The following is a 23,906-nucleotide window of genomic DNA, read 5'->3' as shown; positions in this document are numbered from 1 at the left end:
TCTGCTCCACGTCTGTATGTGGGAAGAGGTCCAGAGACGATGATCTTCGCGGTGGGTGATCTGCCTCGTACCGTCTCGATCAGGCTGGAGAAGTCCCTCTTCAGAACCTCCGTCTGCCGCAGCCTGGTGTCGTTCGTCCCCGTGTGCAGCACAACCGCTCCAATGCACTCGTCCTTCTTCAGGATCCCGGATACCTGCGCAGCGACAGCAAGGACACAAGCACTAGAAAAACAGTGTGTACGCACCTTACCTTTAGATGAGGCTACACGGACGTTCCGCACAATGGCGTCCCCGACGATCACAGCGTTGGGTCTGGTCTGACGGAGAGGGGCGAAGCAGTTCCTGGTTGGAATCTCGAACACCGGAGGTGGAGAGGGTCCAGCCCGTGCCTTCCGCCGCTGGTTCACCCAAGGTCCGAGGTGTGTTGGCGCCGGCATGATGGAGACCACGGCTGGGAAAGTCCTAGGTGCACGGTCCCTGCACAGAGAAACACACGGCGTAGAGGGGCTGGGAGTGGAAATACCACGCTGTGTGCTTACCTTGGATATGTGGGCAGAGGCACAAGATGTCTCCAGCGCAGCTTGTCGCTCCAGCAGCTGGGCCTGCTTGTCGAGTAGGCCGCGGATCTGCTTCACCACATCCTCCAGTTCCAGCCGCACCATGTGAAGCTCGAGCGAGTCCTCATTTGCACTCAAAACCGGAGAGACAGCAGACATATTTGTTTTTTAAACAGAACAGCGGTAAATGAGAAATGTGAAACGTAAACAAGGCTAGCGATAGGTGATGCTAGCGGGCTACAGGCTACAAGCTAGTCGCGGATGTTTGTAAAAAACAGATCAAATTTAGCGACAGCGCAACGTTACGATTGTTTTGTCTAAAGTAGTGTCAGTTATATTTGTATAACGTAAGGTAAATAATTTTTAAGGTATAGAGATTAGAAGAAATTAATGTAATAGCGTTAGCTCAAAGGGTGCCGCTTCCTCAGTGACACTTCAGGTTGCCACATACTTCCGAATGTAATCTTAGGATGGTATATTCCCACCTCACACCCAGTGTCCCCTCTTAACTGACTAAGAAAGTTTCTAAAGGCTTTATGATTGGTCCATTTCTATCATTTTATCGTTCTATGTGCCCTGAAGGAACTTCCTCCAAACTTCTTAGAATCAGGAAGAACTTTATTACAAAGCTAAGCCCAAGCAATAAAGGAGGTCAGTCTCAAGAGTGAACAATGAAGAGTTGGCATGACATATTTGCTCTCTCTATTTGGTTAATTCAGATTTGTCTTACTCACTCTAACTCTCTTTACCGCCACTAGATGTCTCCGCATCCCTTTATTTCACTAATTTACCATTCATTATCTATAGCATGCACGGCCGCTGAGACAGCACCAGGTTAGGCTAACCTCCTTATCAACATTTGACACACCTATCTCCTGCACATGTACTGTGAGTTTTGCCTGTTAATCTATAAAGGTTTTAACTTTTTTTTTGTCCACCCCTGCTATACACTGTGTACTCTACCATCTAGTGTATGACTTTTAGAAAGGTAATATCATCTCAAATGGAACACTAGCATTTTTTTTAACTAACCGGAAGTATATCACATCATATACCACATCCTAGTCAATGGCGCATGACGTCATATGCACGCTAGCTTTAGCCTAATATCCAGAGTCACCTTTCCTAAGTTTACTTTCTGTCAACGTTAACTTTAATTCCCAACATGACCTCAGTCACCATCAGATGGAGGCGAAATCATCACGTGATGGAGGAATAAAGTCCTTTATGGCAGGGGGCATTTCATATTAAACACCGCGGAGATCAAACAGTGCTGCACGAGCACAAAGTTATGTTTTGTAACCAAAATGCTCCACTGTGTGTAAGGGGCAGGGGAACCTGGTGCAAGCTGCTTAAAATGTTTAGTTGATTCCAGTTTATTGTTATTATATGCTGTATTTGCATGCTTGCACTGTAACTTCTGTTTTGCAGAATTTTGCTTCCTACTCTCCTCCTACCCAGCACCACCACCTATATCTGTTACAGACGTTCCTCCTTCTGTACCCTTTGCAGCAGCAGCATGCTTCTCTTCTCTTCTTTCAGAAAGACTCACTGACCTTAAATGAGTCCAATTACAAAATTGTCTTTTTTATTATTTATTTTTTAAATTATTCAGTCCTTCTATAAAAAATATTGGAATGACAAGTTCTATATATTTTTTGCTATATATTGAAGACATTGAGATCAAAAGATGAATGAGATGATAGATCTGAATTTCAGTTTTCATTTCCTGGTGTTTACCTTCTAGACGTGTTAAACAACTTAGAACATGGCACCTTTTGTGGCAGACCACCCAATTTCTAGCTGAGCAAAAGTAATGGTCTTAAAGTAAATTACACTTAATATTTGGTTGCATATCCCTTATTGCAATAACTGCATCAAGCCGGTGACCCACTGACATCACCAAACTGTTGAATTTTCTTCTGTGAAGCTTTTCTAGGTTTTTCCTGCAGCTTCTTTCAGTAGTTGTGTGTTTCGGGGGGTTTCTCTCTTCAGTCTCCTCTTCAGGAGGTGAGATGCTGATCAGTTGGGTGAAGGTCTGGTGATGGACTTGTCCAGTCTAAAACCTTCCACTTTCCCCCTGATGAAGTCCTGTGTTGAGGTGGAAGTGTGTTTTGGATTGTTGTCTTGCTGCATGATGAAGTTCCTCCTGATTCATCTGGAGGCATTTCTCTGTAAAATGTCAGAATGTTCCTGTAAACTTCTGAAGTCAATCTGCTGCTCCATCATGAGTTCATCATCAATAAAGATTAGTGAGAATGTTCCAGAAGCAGCCATGCAAGCCCAAGCCATGACACTACCTCCACCATGTGTCACAGATGAGCTTGTATGTTCTGGATCATGAGCAGATCCTTTCTTTCTCCACAGTTTGGCCTTTCCATCACTTTGGTAGAGGTTCATCTTGTTCCAGAACCTTTGTGGATCGTCTCTGTATTTTTTTGTGAATTCCAGTCTGGGTTTCTGATTCTTACTGTTGATGAGTGGTCTGCATCTTGTGGTATGGCCTCTATATTTCTGCTCTCAAGTCTTCTTCAAATAGTGGATTGTGATATCTTCACCCCTGCCCTTTGAAGGTTACTGGTGATGTCACTAACTGTTGTTTTTTAATTTTTCTTCATAGCTCTCACAACGTTTCTGTCATCAGCTGCTGTTTTCCTTGGTTGACCCGTTCCATGTCTGGTTTTTAGTACATGTGATGAACTTTAAGTCGAGGAGAAGGAAGGCGGAGGCAGTCTTCAGTCAACTCGACTGTTTATTGTGCTCCTTTTTTCTTTTCCTGCTTTTCAGCGTTCTTTTTCTTTCCTTGTTAACACATGCATGCACACACAAACACACACATCATGCTGGTGGATCTCTCTCTCTCTCTCTCTCTCTCTCTCTCTCTCTCCCTCTCTCCCTCTCAAGGCATGTGTGTCTCTCCCTCTTAATCTTGCCTCGTTTCACTGCTACAGAGAACATTCCTTACCACTCACTTTCTCTGGCTCCACCCCCATTCACAAACCATCGCTCGTCCACGCCCCACCTCCAAATTACACTAGTAGTTTCTTTCTTTTTCAGGACATTCCTAATTGTTGTATTGGCTATACCCAATGCTCGTGGAATGGCTCTGATAGATTTTCCCTCTTTTCTCAGCTTCAAAATGGTGTGTTTTTCTCACATGGAACCTGTGACTGATCTCTGATCTTCATGTTGGTTTATCCTTTTTAACAAGAAATGCGTTCTTCACAGGTAAAACCCAGGGATCTAATCAAGAGTAAACATTCAGAGCTATTAATTATTTAAATAATCAATTTAACAAGACACACCTGGGCAACAAGAAACACCTACCAGTCACAGGTTCCAATATATTTGATCACATACAACAAATGGGTGGGTTCAAACAAAAGGTGCCATGTTATAAGTTGTTTAACACATCTAGATGTAAATATCAGAAAAAATTAAAGCTGAAATTCTGTCGTCTCTTATAAATCTTTTGCTCTTAAACCCAAATGTCTTAACAATAGAATTGGCCATGCTGTTCCAATACTTTCAGTAGGGACTGTATGTTCTTACATATTTATTTTTCTTCTCGAGCTTTGTTAATTGCAGAGATGTTGCTTCATTCACAATAATGTTATTTTAACTTTGTATTTTTTTATTAGAAGTGGTTGTTCAGCTGGAGTGAAAAGCGTCTCTTATTCATTTCCACGCCCATGGTGAATCCTTTTATCTGTGCTCCACTGAAGATGGGTTTTTAAAGGTAATCGTGACCTGATTGAGCTTGATTACCAAAATATTAATCATCTCTTCTGCAACTGATAACTCTGGATATGACATGCTGAGGTAAATCAACTTACAGTTCAATGTTAAAATTTAACGTTTGGTCAGACAGCTTTCTGGAAATCCTCCTGGTGCACTACATTAACTACAGCTTTTTCCAGGATAAAATGTATTCGGGGCTGTGCTCCTCTGTAGCCCCCAGTGATATACCCTTCTAACACCACTGGTCATATGCATACTCTACGTGATCGTACAATAAGTGTGAATCACAGGTAGAACTCATACTAGATTTATAAATATGCTAGCTGGTTCTTTAGTACTAAATGTATGAATTTTTGTGAGACTTTGATGCTAATACGTACAGTATAAACTGTTCATATGGAATCTGTAAATGGAATGAATTCATTCACATTGCTGAACATGTTTGCATGTAAAGAGAGCCTCTGTGTGCCAGTGTCCCACAAAGATTTACTGTTATTCTTGCACAATTTTTCCATCAGTCTTTTTTTCATACAATAACTTTGGACACCAGTGCTAATGTCTTTACACCTGCTTATATTTCTCTGTGCACATGACTGTTCTGTCCCAACTGTTCCACAAGAGTAAGCAAAATGATTAACTTGTTCATTAACTTTTTTTTTATTAAGTAAAGTGATGAACTGATTAATGTAACAAAGAGGCTGGGTCTCTGTCTGAGAATTAAAATAGGACTAGTGATCAGCCGCTTACTGGACACTTAACAAAACAGGATGTAGGGGCTGGCAGCTAAACAGGAACTCAAGACACACAGTAGGAACAGAGAGGTTTCAAATAAAGCAATTTAAAAAGCAGCACTAGCTTGTAGGCCTCTGTAGCATCTCAGCAAGGAATGGCCCATCTCCTGGATCTTTTTACACTACAGCTGCTGTTTGGTGAGTTTATATATGCAAAATACCAGATAGGAGTAAATTATAAATAACTGTCATTAGAGTAACTGGTGTTCAGGACTTTATTGAGGTTATTAGTCTGTAGTATATCTAGGGATAGAATGCAGTCATATAACAGTCTGAACAGAAATGTATCTGAAAGCAGTTTTTAATGTCAGTGTAACAGTTTCAAACCAAATCTTGTGATTTTGAGTAAACTCTGAACTGAAGCAGTCGCTAAATGTGGACTCACTGATTGATGTATCTGTTCTCTTAATGTAGTGGTATTCTTACAGGTTTCTTTACACCGTGTCTCCTTGAGATCGCTTCAACTGATCATTTATCTGTCCCTCCTGGAGAGAACATCACCCTGCTCTGTAACATCACTAATTATTCTGAGATATCGTGGTATCGACTGAGATCTGAGGAGGTGAAGCTGCTGATATCTGCTGACAAATTAAAGCTGAAGAAAACCTTTTCCCTCCGTTATAATGTGAACAAGAGTCACTTTGATATGACAGAAAGCAGCAGTTCAGTCAGTTTAGTGATTATTGGAGTTAGAGAGACAGATCTGGGATTTTATTTCTGTGGAGGTCGAAACAACACAAAACACATTCAGTTTGGGAAACTCATCAAACTGGACTTTACAGGTGGGTGCCAATACTTTATTTAATCTGACTAATGCTGTCTTTATGTATATTTATATATTTGTTTAGTGTTGCATCATATAACTTAATTTTCATCAAGGTTTTAGAATAAAATACATTTAACAAAACATAAATATGTAGGCTTTTCACCAATTCTGATTATCAGCCCCCCCCCCCCCCCCCCCCTCTCTCTCTCTGTGTGTGTGTGTGTGTGTGTGTGTGTGTGTGTGTGTGTCTCGGTTTATTTATTTTGGAGATTTCCTTCCACCTGATGGAAAAGTGTAATTAAATTAAAGACTAAGGAGACAGTAAATTTCTTGAATTGTTAGTTTGAAAGGTTTATTGAACAGACACTTCTCACTCAAGATGATCAGCTGATCATTTTTTCGGCAGATGAATATTTAAATAGCAGATTTAAGTTTATTGAAAAAAATGAGTCAATTCCTCTAATTATTATTTACAGACCCCCAGGCCATATACTGAATTTCTCAGTGAATTTGCAGACTTTGTCTCAAACCTGGTTGTGTCTGTAGATAAAGCATTAATCGTCGGAGACTTTAATATTCATTTTGATAACCTGGAAGACCCTCTAAGATTAGCGGTTGTGTCCATCTTAGATTCAGTAGGGATTAATCAGAACGTAATCAGGCCTACTCATAATGGTGGTCACACTCTTGACCTCATACTAACATACGGACTAAGTATAGAAAATATTATCATTTTTCCGCAGTCTGAAGTTGTCTCAGTCCATTATCTTATCTCGTTCATAATACGTATTGATCATAATATTTCCACCTCGTCTCGCTACCGCGTAAAACGTACCTACACATCAGCTACTGCACCGAGCTTCATAAATACCCTCGCAGAAACATCAGTTAGATTTGGATCACCGTCAGATCACACAGAACTCCATCAGGTGACTGAAAGCTTGGAGTCAACACTCCGCTACACGCTAGATAGAGTGGCTCCACTCAAAAGAAAAATAATTAGAGAGAAAAAATTAGCACCCTGGTATAACGATCAAACGCGAACCTTAAAACAGACAACTCGACAATTAGAATGTAAATGGCGTCAAACCAAAGTGGTGGTATTTCAAACAGCATGGAAGGAGAGCCTACTGAAATATAGGAAATCTCTTGGCGATGCTAGAAAAATCTATTTCTCCACCTTAATAGGAGACAACAAAAACAATTCTAGATTCCTTTTCAACACAGTAGCAAAATTAACTAGGAATAAAACCACTACAGAGAGAAACACTCAATCATTACATAGCAGTGAAGATTTCATGACATTTTTCAATGATAAGGTTGAAAATATTAGACGTGAAATACAGGCCATTAAATTAAAACCGGACAGTACTGTAACAAACCCATTACATGACAATGTAGCAATATCAGATCAATGTTTAGAGTGTTTTGCTCCGCTTAGAGAGACCAAACTAGCTACATTAATCTCTTCAGCCAATTCATCAACTTGCATACTAGATCCCGTACCTACATGTTTGTTTAAACAGATTTGTCCAGGAGTAACTGAACCACTTCTAAATATAATCAATTCTTCCCTAAGCACTGGCTATGTACCTAAATCACTTAAATTATCAGTTATTAAACCCTTGATTAAAAAACCTGATCTTGACCCGTCTCAATTGTCCAGCTATGGACCAATATCAAATCTCCCCTTCATCTCTAAGATTTTAGAAAAGGTTGTAGCAAAGCAGTTATGCTCGTACTTAGATAGGAATAACATTCATGAAATGTATCAGTCAGGATTTAGACCTCATCATAGCACAGAGACAGCGTTAGTTAAAGTAGTAAATGACCTTCTACTGACCTCTGATCAGGGTTGTGTCTCGCTGCTTGTGTTACTCGACCTTAGTGCAGCTTTTGATTCTATAGGTCACACTATTCTCCTTGATAGATTAGAAAATGTTGTTCGTATTAAGGGAACAGTCCTCTCCTGGCTCAGGTCTTATCTGACCGATCGTTATCAGTTCGTAGATGTAAATGGTGAATTCTCCATGCGTACTGAGGTTACTTTTGGAGTTCCACAGGGTTCTGTTTTAGGCCCACTGCTCTTTACTTTATATATGCTACCCCTAGGTCAAATTATTCGTAAACATGGAATTAGCTTCCACTGTTATGCTGATGATACACAGCTGTATGTTTCAGCGAAGCCAGAGGACAGACAGCAGCTTAATAAAGTTGAGGATTGTGTAAAGGACATTAGACATTGGATGTTAATTAACTTCCTTCTACTTAATTCTGATAAAACAGAAATACTTTTATTAGGCCCACGTGTAGCTAGAAGTAATCTTTCTGATCACATGGTTACTCTGGATGGTCTTTCTGTTTCATCATGTGCAGCAGTTAAAGACCTTGGAGAGATTATTGACTCCAGCCTATCATTTGATGCTCATGTAGATAATATTACTAGGATAGCCTTCTTTCATCTCAGAAATATTTCTAAAATAAGAAACATATTGTCACTACATGATGCGGAAATACTAGTTCATGCATTCGTCACCTCTAGATTAGATTACTGTAATGCCATACTGTCTGGATGTTCCAGTAGGAATATAAATAAGCTCCAGTTAGTCCAGAATGCAGCTGCTAGAGTCCTAACTAGAACTAGAAGATACGACCATATCACACCGATATTATCAACACTGCATTGGCTCCCAGTAAAATCTCGCATTAACTTTAAAATACTATTATTGACCTATAAAGCACTAAATGGTCTCGCGCCACAATATCTAAGCGACCTTTTGGTTTTATATGATCCGCCACGCCTACTTAGATCAAAAGATGCAGGCTATCTGACGGTACCTGGAATAGTGAAGGCTACAGCAGGGGGAAGAGCTTTCTCTTATAGAGCCCCACAGTTATGGAACAGTCTTCCTATTAGTGTTCGGGACTCAGACACAGTCTCAGTGTTTAAGTCTAGGCTTAAAACGTATTTGTTTACTCAAGCCTACCCTGACTAGATTCTGTTCTACTACTTCGCAGTCATAATTATCTTTTTTCTCCCTCTCTCCTTTCACCGAGCCCCACACGAATTTATGGAGATACTAGAGATCCAGATCCTTTCTGCCTCTGGATGGAGCTCAAATCTTCTCTAATTCCAGACTGCTGGGACTACGGCTGCTCCTAACGCCATACAGACTTCATATAAATCCATAATGAACTTTTTCACACTATCTGATGTTACCCAGATGAGGACGGGTTCCTTCTGAGTCGGGTTCCTCTCAAGGTTTCTTCCTCTTAAAACATCTTAGGGAGTTTTTCCTCGCCACCGTCGCCACTCAGTGTCTTGCTCAGTTGGGATAAATTTGCTCCTTTAATATCTGTATACCATGTTGATATTTCTGTAAAGCTGCTTTGAGACAATGTCTATTGTAAAAAGCGCTATACAAATAAAACTGAATTGAATATTGTCTTGTGAATAGGGTTTGTGAACCCTTTGAAGTTACCAGGGTTTGTGCACTGATTACTGATATAATGTGATCTGATCTTTATCTGAGTCAGAATTATAGACAAACACAGTTTGATTAAACTAATAACACACATGTAGTATTAGTTTTCAGGAGTTTATCGAGCATACTGAGAAATAATTCACAGTGCAGGCTGGAAAAAGTAAGTGAACCCCTGCACTAACAACTTCTCCAAAAGCTAATTGGAGTCAGATGTTTAAATTGAGGAGATGAGATTGGAGGTGTGGGGTGTACAGGTGCTTTACCCTTTAAATAAAGACACAAATTCCAGTTACTGACAAATCTGTTCTTCTTGAGAACAGCTGATTAGTGTGAACCATGTCTCCATCCCATCAACGTTCACAGCACCGTAAAAGACACATTATAGAGATGCACAAAGCTGGAAAAGGCTGAAAAACATTTCTAAACTCCTGTTCTTCATCAATCCACAATAAGACAAAATATCAAGTATAAATGGAGGAAATTCAGGACTGTTCTACTCTCCCTATGAACAGGCGTCCTGCAGACCACCACGGGCCTAAAGGAAGTGAAATCCTAAAGGAAGTGAAGAAGAACCCAAGGGTAATAGCAGAAGACCTGCAGAAAACTCTCCAAACTTTGAAAGTTCATGTGTCCACTATCAGGAAAACACTGAACAACAATGGTGTTAATGGAAGGAAACCACAAAGGAAACCACTGATGTCCAAAACAAAGTCTGAAAAGGAAGAAAATGTATGTTTTGGAATGGTCGAGTCAGAGTCCTGATCTTAACCCCATTGTGATGCTGTGATGTGACCTGAAGAGGACTGCTTGATAAATATTGATAAACTGAAACAGTTTTGTAAGGAGGAACAGTCCAAAATTCCTCTGCACAATGTCAGTCTTATACGCAGGTACAGGATGAATATGGTGGAGGTTATTGCTGCTAAAGCAGGATCTACAACTTATTAAATTCAAGGGTTCACTTACTTTTTGCAGCCTGCACTGTGAATAATACTCAACATGCTCAATAGACACTTGAAGATCTGCTGTTTGTGTATGATTAGTTTAGTCACATTGTGTTTGTCTATAATTGTGGTGTAGATGAAGATCAGATCAGTGTTTATAAATAATCAATGCAAAAACAAATTATTGATGTATTTTTCTGTGTATTACCAGAATTGTGCAAGTTAGTGACCATGTTTCTTTTGCATTCAGTTTCCGCTGGTTTTCTGATTACTGATTGATAACACAAGTATAACCTCATATTTATACCTCAAAGAAACAGGGCATGGATAAAGACAACAATAAAGTCCCCAAAAATTGAGAGCAAATTTAAAATATAGTACATGTGAAAAAAGACATAGCTTTGATTTAATATTTTAATAAAAATGACTATTACTTAAAAAGGAGTTACAATTTTAATTAAAACTACTATGATTTTTTTGTTGTAAAAGTCGTGTTCAAGTTAAACAGCTGAATCATGGTGTGTGATGCTGAAAGGGGAAATGGATAAATGTTATATGACTGTTTTTAATTCAGTGTCAGTGAGTGAATCAGAGTGCTTCATTTTGAATCGTACAGATGTTTTTCTCTGCACTACACTGATCTCTGTCACTCTGTGTTTGTGTATTTCAGCTGACCAACAACATTGTGTGTCTTGTAACTCAACTGATGATCGAAATACCCAGCAGTCTACAGGAGCAGCGCTCCGGATTATAATGTCTGTGTGTCTGGTCTCCATCCTAATAAACATCATCTGCATGTGTGTGTTCTGCTGCAAAATCAAAGGTGCAGTTATTTATCCAGACCATTTTTAATTGGGCATCGTTTTTCCATAAGCTGTAAAAGAATAATTTAAAATATTATTCCTTTATATAACTGTGAAAGACAGTGTGAGAAATCTTGGTGTGATAATTGACTCAACCCTTAGCTTTGATAAACAGATCAATTCTGTTGTTAAATGTAGCTTCCATCAACTTAGGATGATTTCTAAGCTACAACCTTTTAAAAATTTAGAGATAATTGTTCATGCTTTTATTACATCTAGATTTAGATTATGACAACTCTCCTTATGCAGGACTCTGTCAGCGGAAACTGTCTCACCTACAGCTTGTGCAGAATGCTGCAACCAGGCTACTGTTCTTTGATGTTCTGGTTGTGCAGCACTTTGGTCAACTTGTTATATAAGCACTTTGGTCAAATGTGCTATATAAGTAAACTAAGTTGAGTTGAGTGAGCCACAGCCTTCTTTTCTCACAGAACTTTGTGTTAGGTAAACTATGTTATGTGTTAGGTCAATTGCTACCATTGGGGTGTGAAAGAAAATGGGTGAATGAGAACCAGTGTAACACTTTGGAATTGCTAAGGTTGAAAAAGTGCTATAAAATAAGTACAGACCATTTACCATGTGTTAGGTAAACTAGGTAAACTAACACTGAAATATGAACCAATAAAAAATAGTATGAATTTTGTTATTTCCTTAATTTCTTAGTTAATTTTTTTTGTATGTATATATTTTTTAAACAAATTTAATTCTTTTCCATTTCAGGAAAGTCAGTATTGTCAGGCAACAGCTGCAGTAACACCACAGACTCCACTGAAAAGGTACCAAAGACGTTATTTTATTACAGTTTTATTCATCGCTGTTTCTATATCAACTTTTGTTTAAGTAATACCAAAAAAATAGAGTAAAAGAGCCTTTCTAAAAGATTCCAAGTTTTTTTTTTTATTATTATTATTATTTTAAATGTATTAATAAATGTAAAAAGCTATACATCTGATTGGAAATATGGGTTAGTGTTAAATAAGTGCCTGCTGTGGTCTAATGTGCAAATGTAGTTCACGCGATACCAATTTCCCAGGGGAAAGGAACACACATGTAGGGTTCAGGAGTGTTTCATTTGCATATTAATCTAATCTGCATTTCTCAGAAAAGTTTCAAATGAAATTTAGCTGTTTAATGTTTTGTTGTGTTTTTCCACCAAATCACAAAACAAGCCTCATTTCAAAGGAAGAGACAAAAAAAATGGCGTGATGCAGGTTACTTTCAAATTCCTTTAAAAATGCATTTTAACATGTTTTAATTATAGATTTAGCATGCTACTGTAGAAAAAGCCTGTAATATTATGACACCAAGGAGAGAGTGAAATTCAGCATCAGTTACTTCATGCACTTGTATAGCTGCATTTTAACTACATTTTAAAAATTATTTTAATAAACTGTAAATAAATATATAACTGAATTTTAATAAAACATAAATAGCTTCACTTTTTATTCTCACTACACAGGACAGTTCAGGTCATGTACAAGTACACAGTACACACTAACGTCACAAAACAAGCCTCATAATACAGTGCATCCGGAAAGTATTCACAGCGCTTCACTTTTTCCACATTTTGTGATGTTACAGTCTTGTTCCAAAATGGATTAAACTCATTATTTTCCTCAAAATTCTACAAACAATACCCCATAATGACAGCGTGAAGTTTGTTTGAAATCTTTGCAAATTTATTAAAAATAAAAAACAAAAAAAGCACATGTACATAAGTATTCACAGCCTTTGCCATGACACTCAAAATTGAGCTCAGGTGCATCCTGTTTCCACTGATCATCCTTGAGATGTTTCTACAAGTTTACTGGAGTCCACCTGTGGTAAATTCAGTTGATTGGACATGATTTGGACAGGCACACATCTATATGTCTATATAAGGTCCCACAGTTAACAATGCATGTCAGAGCACAAACCAAGCCATGAAGTCCAAGGAATTGTCTGTAGACGTCCGAGAAAGGATTGTATCGAGGCACAGATCTGGGGAAGGGTACAGAAACATTTCTGCAGCACTGAAGGTCCCAGTGAGCACAGTGGCCTCCATCATCCGTAAATGGACTGAGCGATCGGAGGAGAAGGACCTTAGTCAGGGGGCTGACCAAAAACCCAATGGTCACTCTGAAAGAGCTCCAGCGTGTCTCTGTGGAGAGAGGAGAACCTTCCAGGATATTCTCTGCAGAACTCCATCAATCAGGCCTGTATGGTAGAGTGGCCAGACGGAAGCCACTCCTCAGTAAAAGGCAAATGACAGCCTGCCTGGAGTTTGCCAAAAGGCACCTGAAGGGCTCTCGACCATGAGAAACAATTCTCTGGTCTGATGAAACAAAGATTGAACTCTTTGGCCTGAATGGCAAGCGTCATGTCTGGAGGAAACCAGGCACCACTCGTCACCTGGCCAATACCATCCCTACAGTGAAGCATGGTGGTGGCAGCAACATGCTGAGGGGATGTTTTTCAGCGGCAGGAACTGGGAGACTAGTCAGGATTGAGGGAAAGATGAATGCAGCAATGTACAGAGACATCCTTGATGAAAACCTGCTCCAGAGCGCTCTGGACCTCAGACTGGGGTGAAAGTTCATCTTCCAACAGGACAACGATCCTAAGCACACAGCCAAGATAACGAAGGAGTGGCGACAGGACAACTCTGTGAATGTCCTTGAGTGTCCCAGCCAGAGCCCACACTTGAACCCGATTGAACATCTCTGGAGAGATCTGAAAATGGCTGTGCACCGACGCTCCCCATCCAACCTGATGGAGCTTGAGAGGTCCTGCAAAGAAGAATGGGAGAAACTGCCCAAAAATAGGTGTGCAAAGCTTGTAGCATCATTCTCAAAAAGACTTGAGGCTGTAATTGGTGCCAAAGCTGCTTCAACAAAGTATTATACAAAGGCTGTGAACACTTATGTACATGTGCTTTTTTATTTTTTATTTTATTTTTAATAAATTTGCAAAGATTTCAAACAAACTTCTTTCACATTGTCATTATAGGGTGTTGTTTGTAGAATTTTGAGGAATATAATGAATTTAATCCATTTGGGAATAAGGCTGTAACAAAACAAGCCTCATAATATACTCAATATAGATGTATATCTGTACAACGCTGTATATTTAGGGATTCAGTTGTGTTGGTTTTCACTGTTTGGAGGAGAAATGGAAGGGCAGTTGTTTCATGGTGTAATGTGATGGTCCTCCCTCTCTCTCTACAGGAAGAAAATATTCATTATGCCAGCATCCAGTACAAAATAAGGTCCAGAGCAGCTGCTAAGAAAAACACAGCATCAGATTCGGACAGTGTGACCTACGCAACAGTCGCCTCACAGCCTCGGTGACACTGACCAGCACAAGGTGTCACAAATTTAATATTACATCATAAACTTGTGCTGTTCCCTCTGGATCTCTTCATTTGTTTTAAATTGGTTATTTATTTGACAGTGAATTCTTTAATATGAACTGTTCTGGACTAAATATTTGGAATTAATTAAAATAAATATCACCAAGAGCTACACGTATACAAGAAGTGGCCTGAAACAAAGAGAAAGGTGTCTTTCACCTCATACATCAGTGTACGGGAAAATATTACATCATACAAGGGTGCTGTTAAATTTAATTTGCTGGATGTAAGATTTGTGAATTTAACATTCTGTGATAGACACAGCACAACCTTCTGTCTACACCACACGGATTACTCGCACATCTGCAAAAAGCAAAGTACACACACATTCATAGAGAACCCAGGTCTGCATCCAAACTGACATTACACTGAAATACTATTTAGTACAGTAGTATGTGGTTTGGAACATAGTTTATGTATACAACACTCCCATGTACAGCAAAAGTGCCTCTCATTTTTCTGTATGTATAATTCCTAGTGCCCTGTCTTCATATTACATGTTGTATATGTTCACACAATCAATCGACCATGTAAACCTAACAGATTGTTAATACTGGTTCATCTCATAGATCTTTCCTGTACCCATGTCTATTATCACTCATGCAAACTCAAACTATAAACTTCTTAAAGTCTTGTAATTATCTCAGGAAAGCTCAATACTACATCTGTAGGTTATGTTGATAACCACAAGGCCTGAACAGGAAATAACGCACAACTGGGCAAAGTGTTCTCAGAATTCTGTCAAATACTTGCAAAAAAACTGCCATAATGATAAGTGATCTTTATGTGCCTCAACTGTTTTTAAAATGACAGTAAATAATTTAAATTAATTATTTTTGATAGATGAAATAAAGATTTTTTTTTTTCGTTTTGACTAAAAAGAGTGCCATTTTCGGTTATTTCTGGCTAAAATTTTCAATGGCTTCACTAATAAAAATAATTAACTGATATCCTTGTCTAATGTAGGTCAAGTCAAACTTACATTGACAAGAGATTATTAAAGTGAGATGGGGGAAGGTGACAGAGCTTCCAGGGGTTCGGTTACTACTGGAAAATTCAAACCATAGATGCTTCTGTTGATATTCCAGATTCATATGTCAATTGACTCATCTGCTTTTTTTCTGGGGAAACATGAAGACAGCTCTATTAGCTATTGAAAATGAAGCCATAAAGACAAAAGAAGATATGGGTGACTGACAGAGAACACTTTAAAAAAAAAAAAAAAAAACTACTCTTCACATTAAACCAAACAGATAGAAGACAGGGACAGCTCTCTCACACACACACACACACACACACACACACACACACACACACACACACACACACACACACACACACACACACACACACACAAAATGGAGATGTCTGGTTGTGCTCTGTCAGCTTGAGTAACCTGACAGGCTCTATGACAGCCAAATTTAAGATGGTTATGGAACCACATGACACCTGTGTCCACAGAGTTTCTATGCCACTGTGCAGGAAATTATCAACCAGTTTCATGGAGGAAAGACAGGCCTCAACTCACCAAGCACATGTTTATCAAAAAAATATCTTTGTTAAATTTGTCAACCCTATGAATTCATATGAGAAAAGTATATTTGAAGTATATTCCCAATTATATTTTTATATCTTCTATTATATTATATCAAGGTCCTGCCATGACCATCCCAGTCCCCTGACCTGAACCCCATAGAAACCCTGTGTGGTGAACTGAAGAGGAGAGTCCATCAGCATGGATCTCCAAATGTGAAGGATCTGGAGAGGTTCTGTATGGAGGAACGCTCTCAGATCCCTCGCCATGTATTCTCCAACCTCATCAGGCGTTATAGGAGAAGACTCAGAGCTGTTATCTTGGCAAAGGGAGGTAGCACAAAGCATTGACTAAAAGGGTGCCAATAATTGTTGCACACATATACAAGCATATCATGGTTGAAAAATTTCCTCCTAGTGAACCAGGTGTATTAAAAATGTAAAATATCAATGGGAATATACTTCAAATATATTTTCTTTTATGAATTCATAGGGGTGCCAATAACTGTTGCACACCTATATTTAACAAAGATTTTTTTATTAACCCGTGTTGTGTTTGCAATTATTTGATGTCCATGAGAGCAGAGTATTTTTGTGAGTTTTTTTTTAAAGAAAAGATCAAAAGGTTAAACAGTAAAGACAATTTTTCACAGCCTTCTTTGCTCATATTTACCAAGGGTGCCAATATTAATGGAGGGCGCTGTATATGACTCTCATGCTTGATTCCATGATTGGGGTCTTTTGTTTCTTAGTGATTACATTTTCAAGTATGCATGTAAATTAATTTTAAAATTCATCTTACACACTGATAAAGTGAACTTCATAACAACCTGTATGCATGCTTCAGCTAAATCATAAAACCTACAGCTTTTTGCCTGTCCCAGCACACTATAACTACACTTTACCCTGAAATATTATCATTCAAATACTTCAAAAATCACATTCTTTTAACTTCATTTAATTTCTCCTGCATAAAAATCCTTTTCAACAATTTGTCCATTGTGGTTAAAGGAAAATTTACATATTACTACTTACACTATTTAATTACTTGGAATATTCTAGAAGCCACATGCTCTACAGGAAGCGGCACTGTCTCAGTTTACTAAAGTTCATGCAAAGGAGAAATGTTCTCTCATTCTATTTTCTTTATTTCACTGATTTGACAGTCCTCGATACCATGGCTGTAGCACTCAGCTGTGTTATTAAGAACATAGTTGCATCTCTGGTGTCTTGCACATGTTGTTTTGTCCAACACTTTATTGTTTACTTCATTGTTGAATATTGAGCTGTACCAAACCCAAGTATCACCAACACCATTGTGTAGCTATAAAGGAATCCTGAATATTGACTTTGAAAGTACAACCTGATTACCCAATTTTTTTTATTTCTTCTTACTAAAATTAATTTTTAAAGCAAATCATTAGAATATATTTAATGTTCTCATGCAGTTAGCATATGGGTGTTAGTTAACCACATTAATTAAGCACATAGTTATTTGTTATCTAGTCTTTCTGATAACTGTGAGGACCTTGGGGGTGATGAATGTTGAACACAAAACAGTTTATTCCATTTTTATTGAATTTTGGGCAAACTTTAGCATTCACTAGGCAAAACGCAATAAAACAGATATTACCTTGGTCCTGAGGAAGGTTTGTTTCCATGATCAGTGCACAAAACCACAAAGAAGAACAAGCAATTATTTTTTTTGTCAAATCTGTTGGTGGTGTTAACAACCACACACACTGCACAGCAAATCAACTACAGCTGGGTACCTGATCCTAAAGGCTGCTTCTCTGCAAAATCTACTGGGGCATTACACGTCATCAAAGGAACATGAATCGATGTGTTATAGGTTTCCCCAGAGGGACAACTGAAGAACTCTGAATATGATACTGTATGCTATTCTCCCAATTCTCTGATTTGTTTATTATATTTTTAGATATGACTTTCTCATTCTCTTGCTGTTCTGATTGACTGCTGGATCTCACCTGCCATTATACGGTCAGACTTCTGGGTGTGACTAAACACTGCTGGCGTGGTTTAACGAGCGGCGATCATTTTTTTCCTCTGTATCCTCTGAGTTTTTCACAGCCCCCCGCCATCAGACTGATTAGCAGGGCTGTGGTTACGTACTGCAAGCATTCAGCAGCTTCCCCTAACATGCATCCCCCCTCCCCCCAACATAACACACATTGTTCTAGGTGTCCTCTAGTTACATAACTAAACAAGGCATACTGCAAGGCTTGAAACTAGAGTCTGAACACACTGTTGTTCATGATTATTCATTATGCCATAATGCAAGGATTTTATCTACAGTGGTGCTTGTAAGTTTGTGAACCCTTTAGAATTTTCTATATTTCCGCATAAAAATGACCCAAAACATCATCAGATTTTCACACAAACCATAAAAGTAGACAAAGAGAATCTAATTAAACAAATAAGACAAAAATATTATACTTGGTCATTTATTTCTTGAGGAAAATGATCCAGTATTATAGATCTGTCTCCTATGGCCCATCATGTAGAGGAGAATCAGACAATGGTGACTAGAAACTGTTGAGCAGCTGAAGTTTTGTATCAAGCAAGAATGGGCAAAAATTCCACTTGCAAAGCTGCAACAATTATCCTCAGTTCCCAAATGATTAAAAAGTGTCATTAAAAGGAAGGGTGATGTAACACAGTGGTAAACATGCCTCTGTCCCAACTTTTTGAATTCTACATTTGTTTACAAAATACAATGAAGTTGGTCAGTGAAAACATTGAATATCTTTTATTTGTACTTTTGTGAGTTAATTTAAGTTTCAGGAGACTTGACAAATCACAGATTTTTGTTTTTATTGCAACTTTTATGGAAATGGGGTTAGTAACAGATCTATTGTTTATGAATGTGGGGGTCATTTTCATGTGCAGCATTTGTGGTTATTAAAATCAGCAGACACAGAAGTGTGTTATGGTTTTTCCCCAAAGCGAGAATAAAGAGAAGTGTGGTCAAACACAGTCTGAAAGATACTCTTTCCATTACACCTCAGTTAGGCTTCTTCACACCTTATACTAGTGCAGGTTTCAAAGGTTATTTATGGTAGCAGTAATTTGCCAGACAGAATAGTAGGTTTTATTTCAGATGCTGAATTGTGCTGATTATTTGTTCATAGGAATAAATACTACACAACTATGTTAACAGGATGCATTGCATTAGGAATGATTGAGAGATTATTTATATATAGATGCAAGTGTTTTTCTACCCTGGTAAATTGGATTAAAAAAAAATTTTTTTTAATTAAACCAACCAAACAAACAGCCAACCCAACTGCTGCAGCAAACTATTTACAATTACCAGAGATAGATAGATAGCAGTTGTTAATTAAGTTATTTTATACCTGGTGAACTTTATAAAATAAATAAAAACATTTGCAGTGTGGTATGTGAAAACTTAATTTTATATATATATATATATATATATATATATATATATATATATATATATATATATATATATATATATATATACACACTATTCATTTATATTAGTATGACATTTAAAATTCTAAATTATGTGTCAAAGAAATAGATTACTTTTGTATGAAAATGCATTCTAATCTCACGTACACTTGAGCCTTTAACCTTAGTCCTTCCCCTTTCACCTCGTTTGTAGAGGACACCGACTTTAAGCATGAGAACGAGCAGATAGAAATGAGAGGCATCCAGCACTGCACAGTCCCTGATGCCCTTCATCACACTTGAAACAAAACCACAGTGAGTCATGAATGCAGAACAGGAAAAGAGTGAACTGTGTAGGTTGTGGCTGGAAACTGCCATTTCTCATTAAACCCAAAGCACAAAGTCTGGATCTAAAATAAAACAACAACCTTTAATGAAGTACAGGCAGCTTCACTAGAGCTATCATGGCTGCAAAACATTGTACTCTAGAATACAATGATCACATTACAGAATTTTCCATTTCTTATGAAAATAGGAAAAGCAAAACTTTATATAGACTGAAATCCTGGAATATGAATCCACATGGACTGCATTTATTAAAATCACCCTCCATTTTAAAAAACTATCATGTAATCGACTCCACAAGACCAGACTATGATGTTACAACCCAGTCTAGGTTGATCTCACAGTTCAAAGGGAAATACCTCTAGATAATGGAAGCCAGGAATGACAGACACAAACATTTTTCAGTGAAGGTGTGGTATAGTGTACAAATCAACAAATTTTAGATATATTATAGACACACACACACAACTGTACATAGAACACACCAGGCATATCTTCAGGGTGGGCCAAGGCCAAAATAATAAATAAAAGAGTTCTTGGTTTAGAGAGCTTGTTTATCTAAAATAAAAAACACAACAAAAATACAAATGTACTTCCCAGCTCCCTAATCCAAAAACAGAGACAAAAAGGACCCCACTCCCAACAGAAATGGCAGCCACACCCCTACTGCTGGTAAACCAAGTGAAAAATATATACAGTGGTAAATATATACACTTAAACAGGTACAGGGATAATCAAACTCACAGTCAGAACCAGAACAGCAGTCAGAACAAGAATACTATAGCCACAAGAGCAAGCAACACAAACCAAACACAATCTCCTCATATCACATTACAGGTCACCACCTCCAACATCCTCCTCTTGCTCTGCACCTCTTCCTCTTTAAATATGGTCACCTTTGAGTGATGTCATCATGGGAGGCAGGAGCGAGGCAGGCTAGGGCAGGCAAGAAACTCTGGGAGGAAGTTCGGACCTGCACACAAAACATGGCACAATACACACAAAACAAGACTTCCCATCCCAAAGATTAGCACGATGTAACAATCAAAATGCTGTTCTTTTACTTCAGTTTAGCATTTTCTCACACAGTCTGATAGAGAGGCTAAGCCTCCTGGGTTTACACACCTCTCTCTGTACGTGATTCAGGAACATCATAAACACCAGACCATATCAGTGCTGGTAGATGTTGCAGTACAGTGTGATGTCACATGATCTAACAGTCAGGGTCACAGCAGGTGAAAAGTTGATACTGATACTGTAATTAAAGGACGAGGCGCAGGTATAGGGAGGGAAGTTTTGGGTAAGGGATATTCTACATCCTTTGACATTTAACATTAATTTTTTTTTAAATAAAAAATTAAGAGAGTGAGTAGGCTTCCTTGGTTCATTTTTTAAAAGTGACTCGTTTGAGCAGATTTAGAAGGTTGTCTAAGATTGTCAAACTGGTTTTAGTTCTTTCTCACTCGAATGCAGATGCAGAGAGAGTTCTTCATGGTGGGTTTGAACAAAACCAAAACTAAGAACAGTTTGGCTCTGGACTGAACGATATCATCCATCATGATGGTGAAAATGGCTGGCCTTGAGCCACAGTGCTTTAAGTGGGAGCCCTTAACCCTGACATCAAGGCATCAAAATGTGCAATAAACACTTACAACACAAAACACCATTCATAAAATGAAATGTACACACACACACACACACACACACACAGGGCAAGTTCTGTAATCCTACTGTATGTGTACAGTATGTATATTGAGCACTGCTGTTCAGTTGGATCGTTTGGGGTCAAATTCCTTTTTAATTTTTGATTGTATTTTTTAAATATATAAAACTATTTATTTTACTTGGATGAAATTGTCTGTCTTTTGTCAGATTTAACAATTGTTATCATTTCTATTTGTGCTGTTCAGTTATGAACAATAGGAAAATTTCAACTGCTAGCAAAAACTTGAGAGAACTGTGTGGGCCGAGTGTCTTCTCCACTAACAGATAATCTCACTCCAAACTTTTGATCAAACTTCAGAGTCCTGTGTACATATTATATGAAATGCCTTTTTTCTTCTTTTTTACCTCAGGATTGGTTCATGGGTTAGTTAGGTCATTAGCTCACCGATGTATTAGCTCGCTAATGCTAGCTCACTAAAACTCTCTAAGGCTAAATGAACTATACAGTTCAATTAACTTTATTATTATTAATAATAATAATTACTTACTTCTTTTCTTCCCGCGTGAGAACAACACGATTAAGAAATACAATCAACCACTTTGTGAATAAACTACTGCAAAAGAGACATTTTACCACAGCAATCAATCAATCAATCAATCAAAATCTCAATCTCTCTCTCTCAGTTTCGCGGGCGCGCGTGTTGCCTAGTAACGCAGAGGTTCAGGGCTCGAGCGGTCCTCGCGCGCTGCTGTCCCTCAGTGAAGTGATGTTTCTGTGGTGAATGGAGACACAGTGTACCGTGTTTTAGGAGAGAGTAAAAATAAACAACCAGAATCCGAATAAGAACTAATTCTCTGTGAAGTATCACCTGAATCACACAAGGGGCTCTGACACATCTCCACTGAAGGATAGAATTCGGATTAAACCCCGAATATTTTTTCTTCCTAACTTTTTTCCCACAGTGTACTGAAGCTGTCATCCAATCAGAGCGGGGCAGGCTGTAGTGCTGCTTTTTCATTGGTCAGCACAACAGGAGCAAAACTAAAGGGTACTAAAACATTGTTTTGTTTGTTTGTTTGTTTTTAACTTTAGATAAACACAAGTTAGATTTCTGTATTATGCCGTCACTGATGCTTGAAATAATCCACATTTATGCAATTTAATATGAACATGATGTATAAATATCAACAACATGCTTCCATAAACACCACACCCTTAAATAACCTTGTTGAAAAAAAAAACATTATAAACCATTAAAGACATTCTAATGGTTTCCACTAAACAGACCATTAAGAACCATTAAGAAATGTATTGTGTTTTGGGCCCTATTCTATTAGGATTTAATGGTTTGTATTGGTTCCCACTAGAGTAAATATACAACCAATATAACCCAACACATCAGTAGAGACCCACAAGGACCACTACAGTATAGTTAGCATTAAAACCAATACAATTCCCATTATAACCATTAAAAGTTCTGTAACAGTTTCTATCATTTTGTTTTGAGCAGGGATCTGCTTCAGTGGTTTTCTGAAATCAAATGAACAATATCCACCTTCGTGTTTCCACAGACATACAGAAGTAGTTTTACAGTACAGTCTGCATCGGAGATAAAAATCCTGCTCATTAATAACGTTAGCCTTTTTTTTTCATTTCTCAAAATCTGACAACCCTAATCAGACAGTTCCTGAAATCGTACAGAGATGCGTTTTTATTCTTCTAATACACTGAAACTGGGTGTCACAGCCAATCAGACTATTAGATTTAAGCTTTAGAATTCACATTTAAAAATGAATGAAATGTCAAATTTGTTTAAACCCAGTATCTGTAACCGTAAGATGTCCGTCATGAAATACCAATATCGTCTGGTCGAACACATCAGGCATTAATCATCAAGACGACACAGCAGTTCAGATAAATTAAATATTTACAACGTGGTCCCTCTTCCATTAACGTAACACATTTATAACTGTGTTCATACACTGTATATCGTATTTACATTCTCCAGAACACCAGTTTTGGGAAACAGAACAAAACATACAGGGAAAGGAAATCTCAGAACTGAAAGTGTCCTCCACTGAAAGTGAGGTGTTTAATCAGCGCTGGTCTTCCTGTTCTTCTCTCCAGCAGGTGTGTGTGTGAGTTAAAAGTTTGGTTTGTGTTTCTTGACCTCCACCATGAGGTGGTGCAGGTTGATGAGCTCGGAGCGCACGGCCAGGCTGCGGAACGTCGGCTGGGACAGGATCTTGTGGAAGCCGTGGTAGTACTGGATGAGCTGAGTCAGCGCCCCCTGGTGGACACACGCATTAATAGAAACAGAAAAAGAGAAAGAAGAAAAGACAAAGAGGCTGGTCGAGGAAAGTGAGCGTACCTGGATGATGCTGGT

General features: G+C 38.3%; 2 protein-coding genes across 2 annotated transcripts in view; one reads left to right on the top strand and one right to left on the bottom strand.

The window, feature by feature from the left end:
• Nucleotides 1-707: 707 nt before the first annotated feature.
• LOC108274896 (uncharacterized) lies at nt 708-15,739 on the top strand. The gene is made up of 5 exons (XM_053685868.1): nt 708-5,227; nt 5,518-5,871; nt 10,955-11,107; nt 11,868-11,923; nt 14,354-15,739. The coding sequence occupies exons 1-5, from the start codon at nt 5,185-5,187 to the stop codon at nt 14,474-14,476; spliced, it is 729 nt and encodes a 242-aa protein (XP_053541843.1). The 5' UTR covers nt 708-5,184; the 3' UTR covers nt 14,477-15,739.
• A 7,469-nt stretch (nt 15,740-23,208) lies between these two features.
• Nucleotides 23,209-23,906, bottom strand: part of vps52 (VPS52 subunit of GARP complex) — a 10,012-nt gene continuing 9,314 nt past the window's right edge. The window contains exons 19-20 of the mRNA XM_053685829.1: nt 23,892-23,906; nt 23,209-23,810 (exon numbers count right to left, since the gene is read on the bottom strand). The exon at nt 23,892-23,906 is cut by the window's right edge and continues 104 nt beyond it. Of these exons, the coding sequence (XP_053541804.1) occupies nt 23,664-23,810; nt 23,892-23,906 (162 nt within the window). The 3' untranslated portion in view covers nt 23,209-23,663. The remainder of the gene's footprint in view (nt 23,811-23,891) is intronic.

The sequence above is a fragment of the Ictalurus punctatus genome, chromosome 14 (genome assembly GCF_001660625.3).
Source record: "Ictalurus punctatus breed USDA103 chromosome 14, Coco_2.0, whole genome shotgun sequence".
Lineage (NCBI taxonomy): Eukaryota > Metazoa > Chordata > Actinopteri > Siluriformes > Ictaluridae > Ictalurus > Ictalurus punctatus.
This window is presented reverse-complemented; position numbering and strand designations above follow the sequence as displayed.

Coding starts and splice junctions, on each gene's coding strand:
- LOC108274896 (XM_053685868.1), top strand. CDS start 5,185: ATGGCCCATCTCCTGGATCTTTTTACACTACAGCTGCTGTTTG. Junction 5,228..5,517: donor TACACTACAGCTGCTGTTTG/GTGAGTTTATAT, acceptor GTATTCTTACAG/GTTTCTTTACACCGTGTCTC. Junction 11,924..14,353: donor CCACAGACTCCACTGAAAAG/GTACCAAAGACG, acceptor CTCTCTCTACAG/GAAGAAAATATTCATTATGC.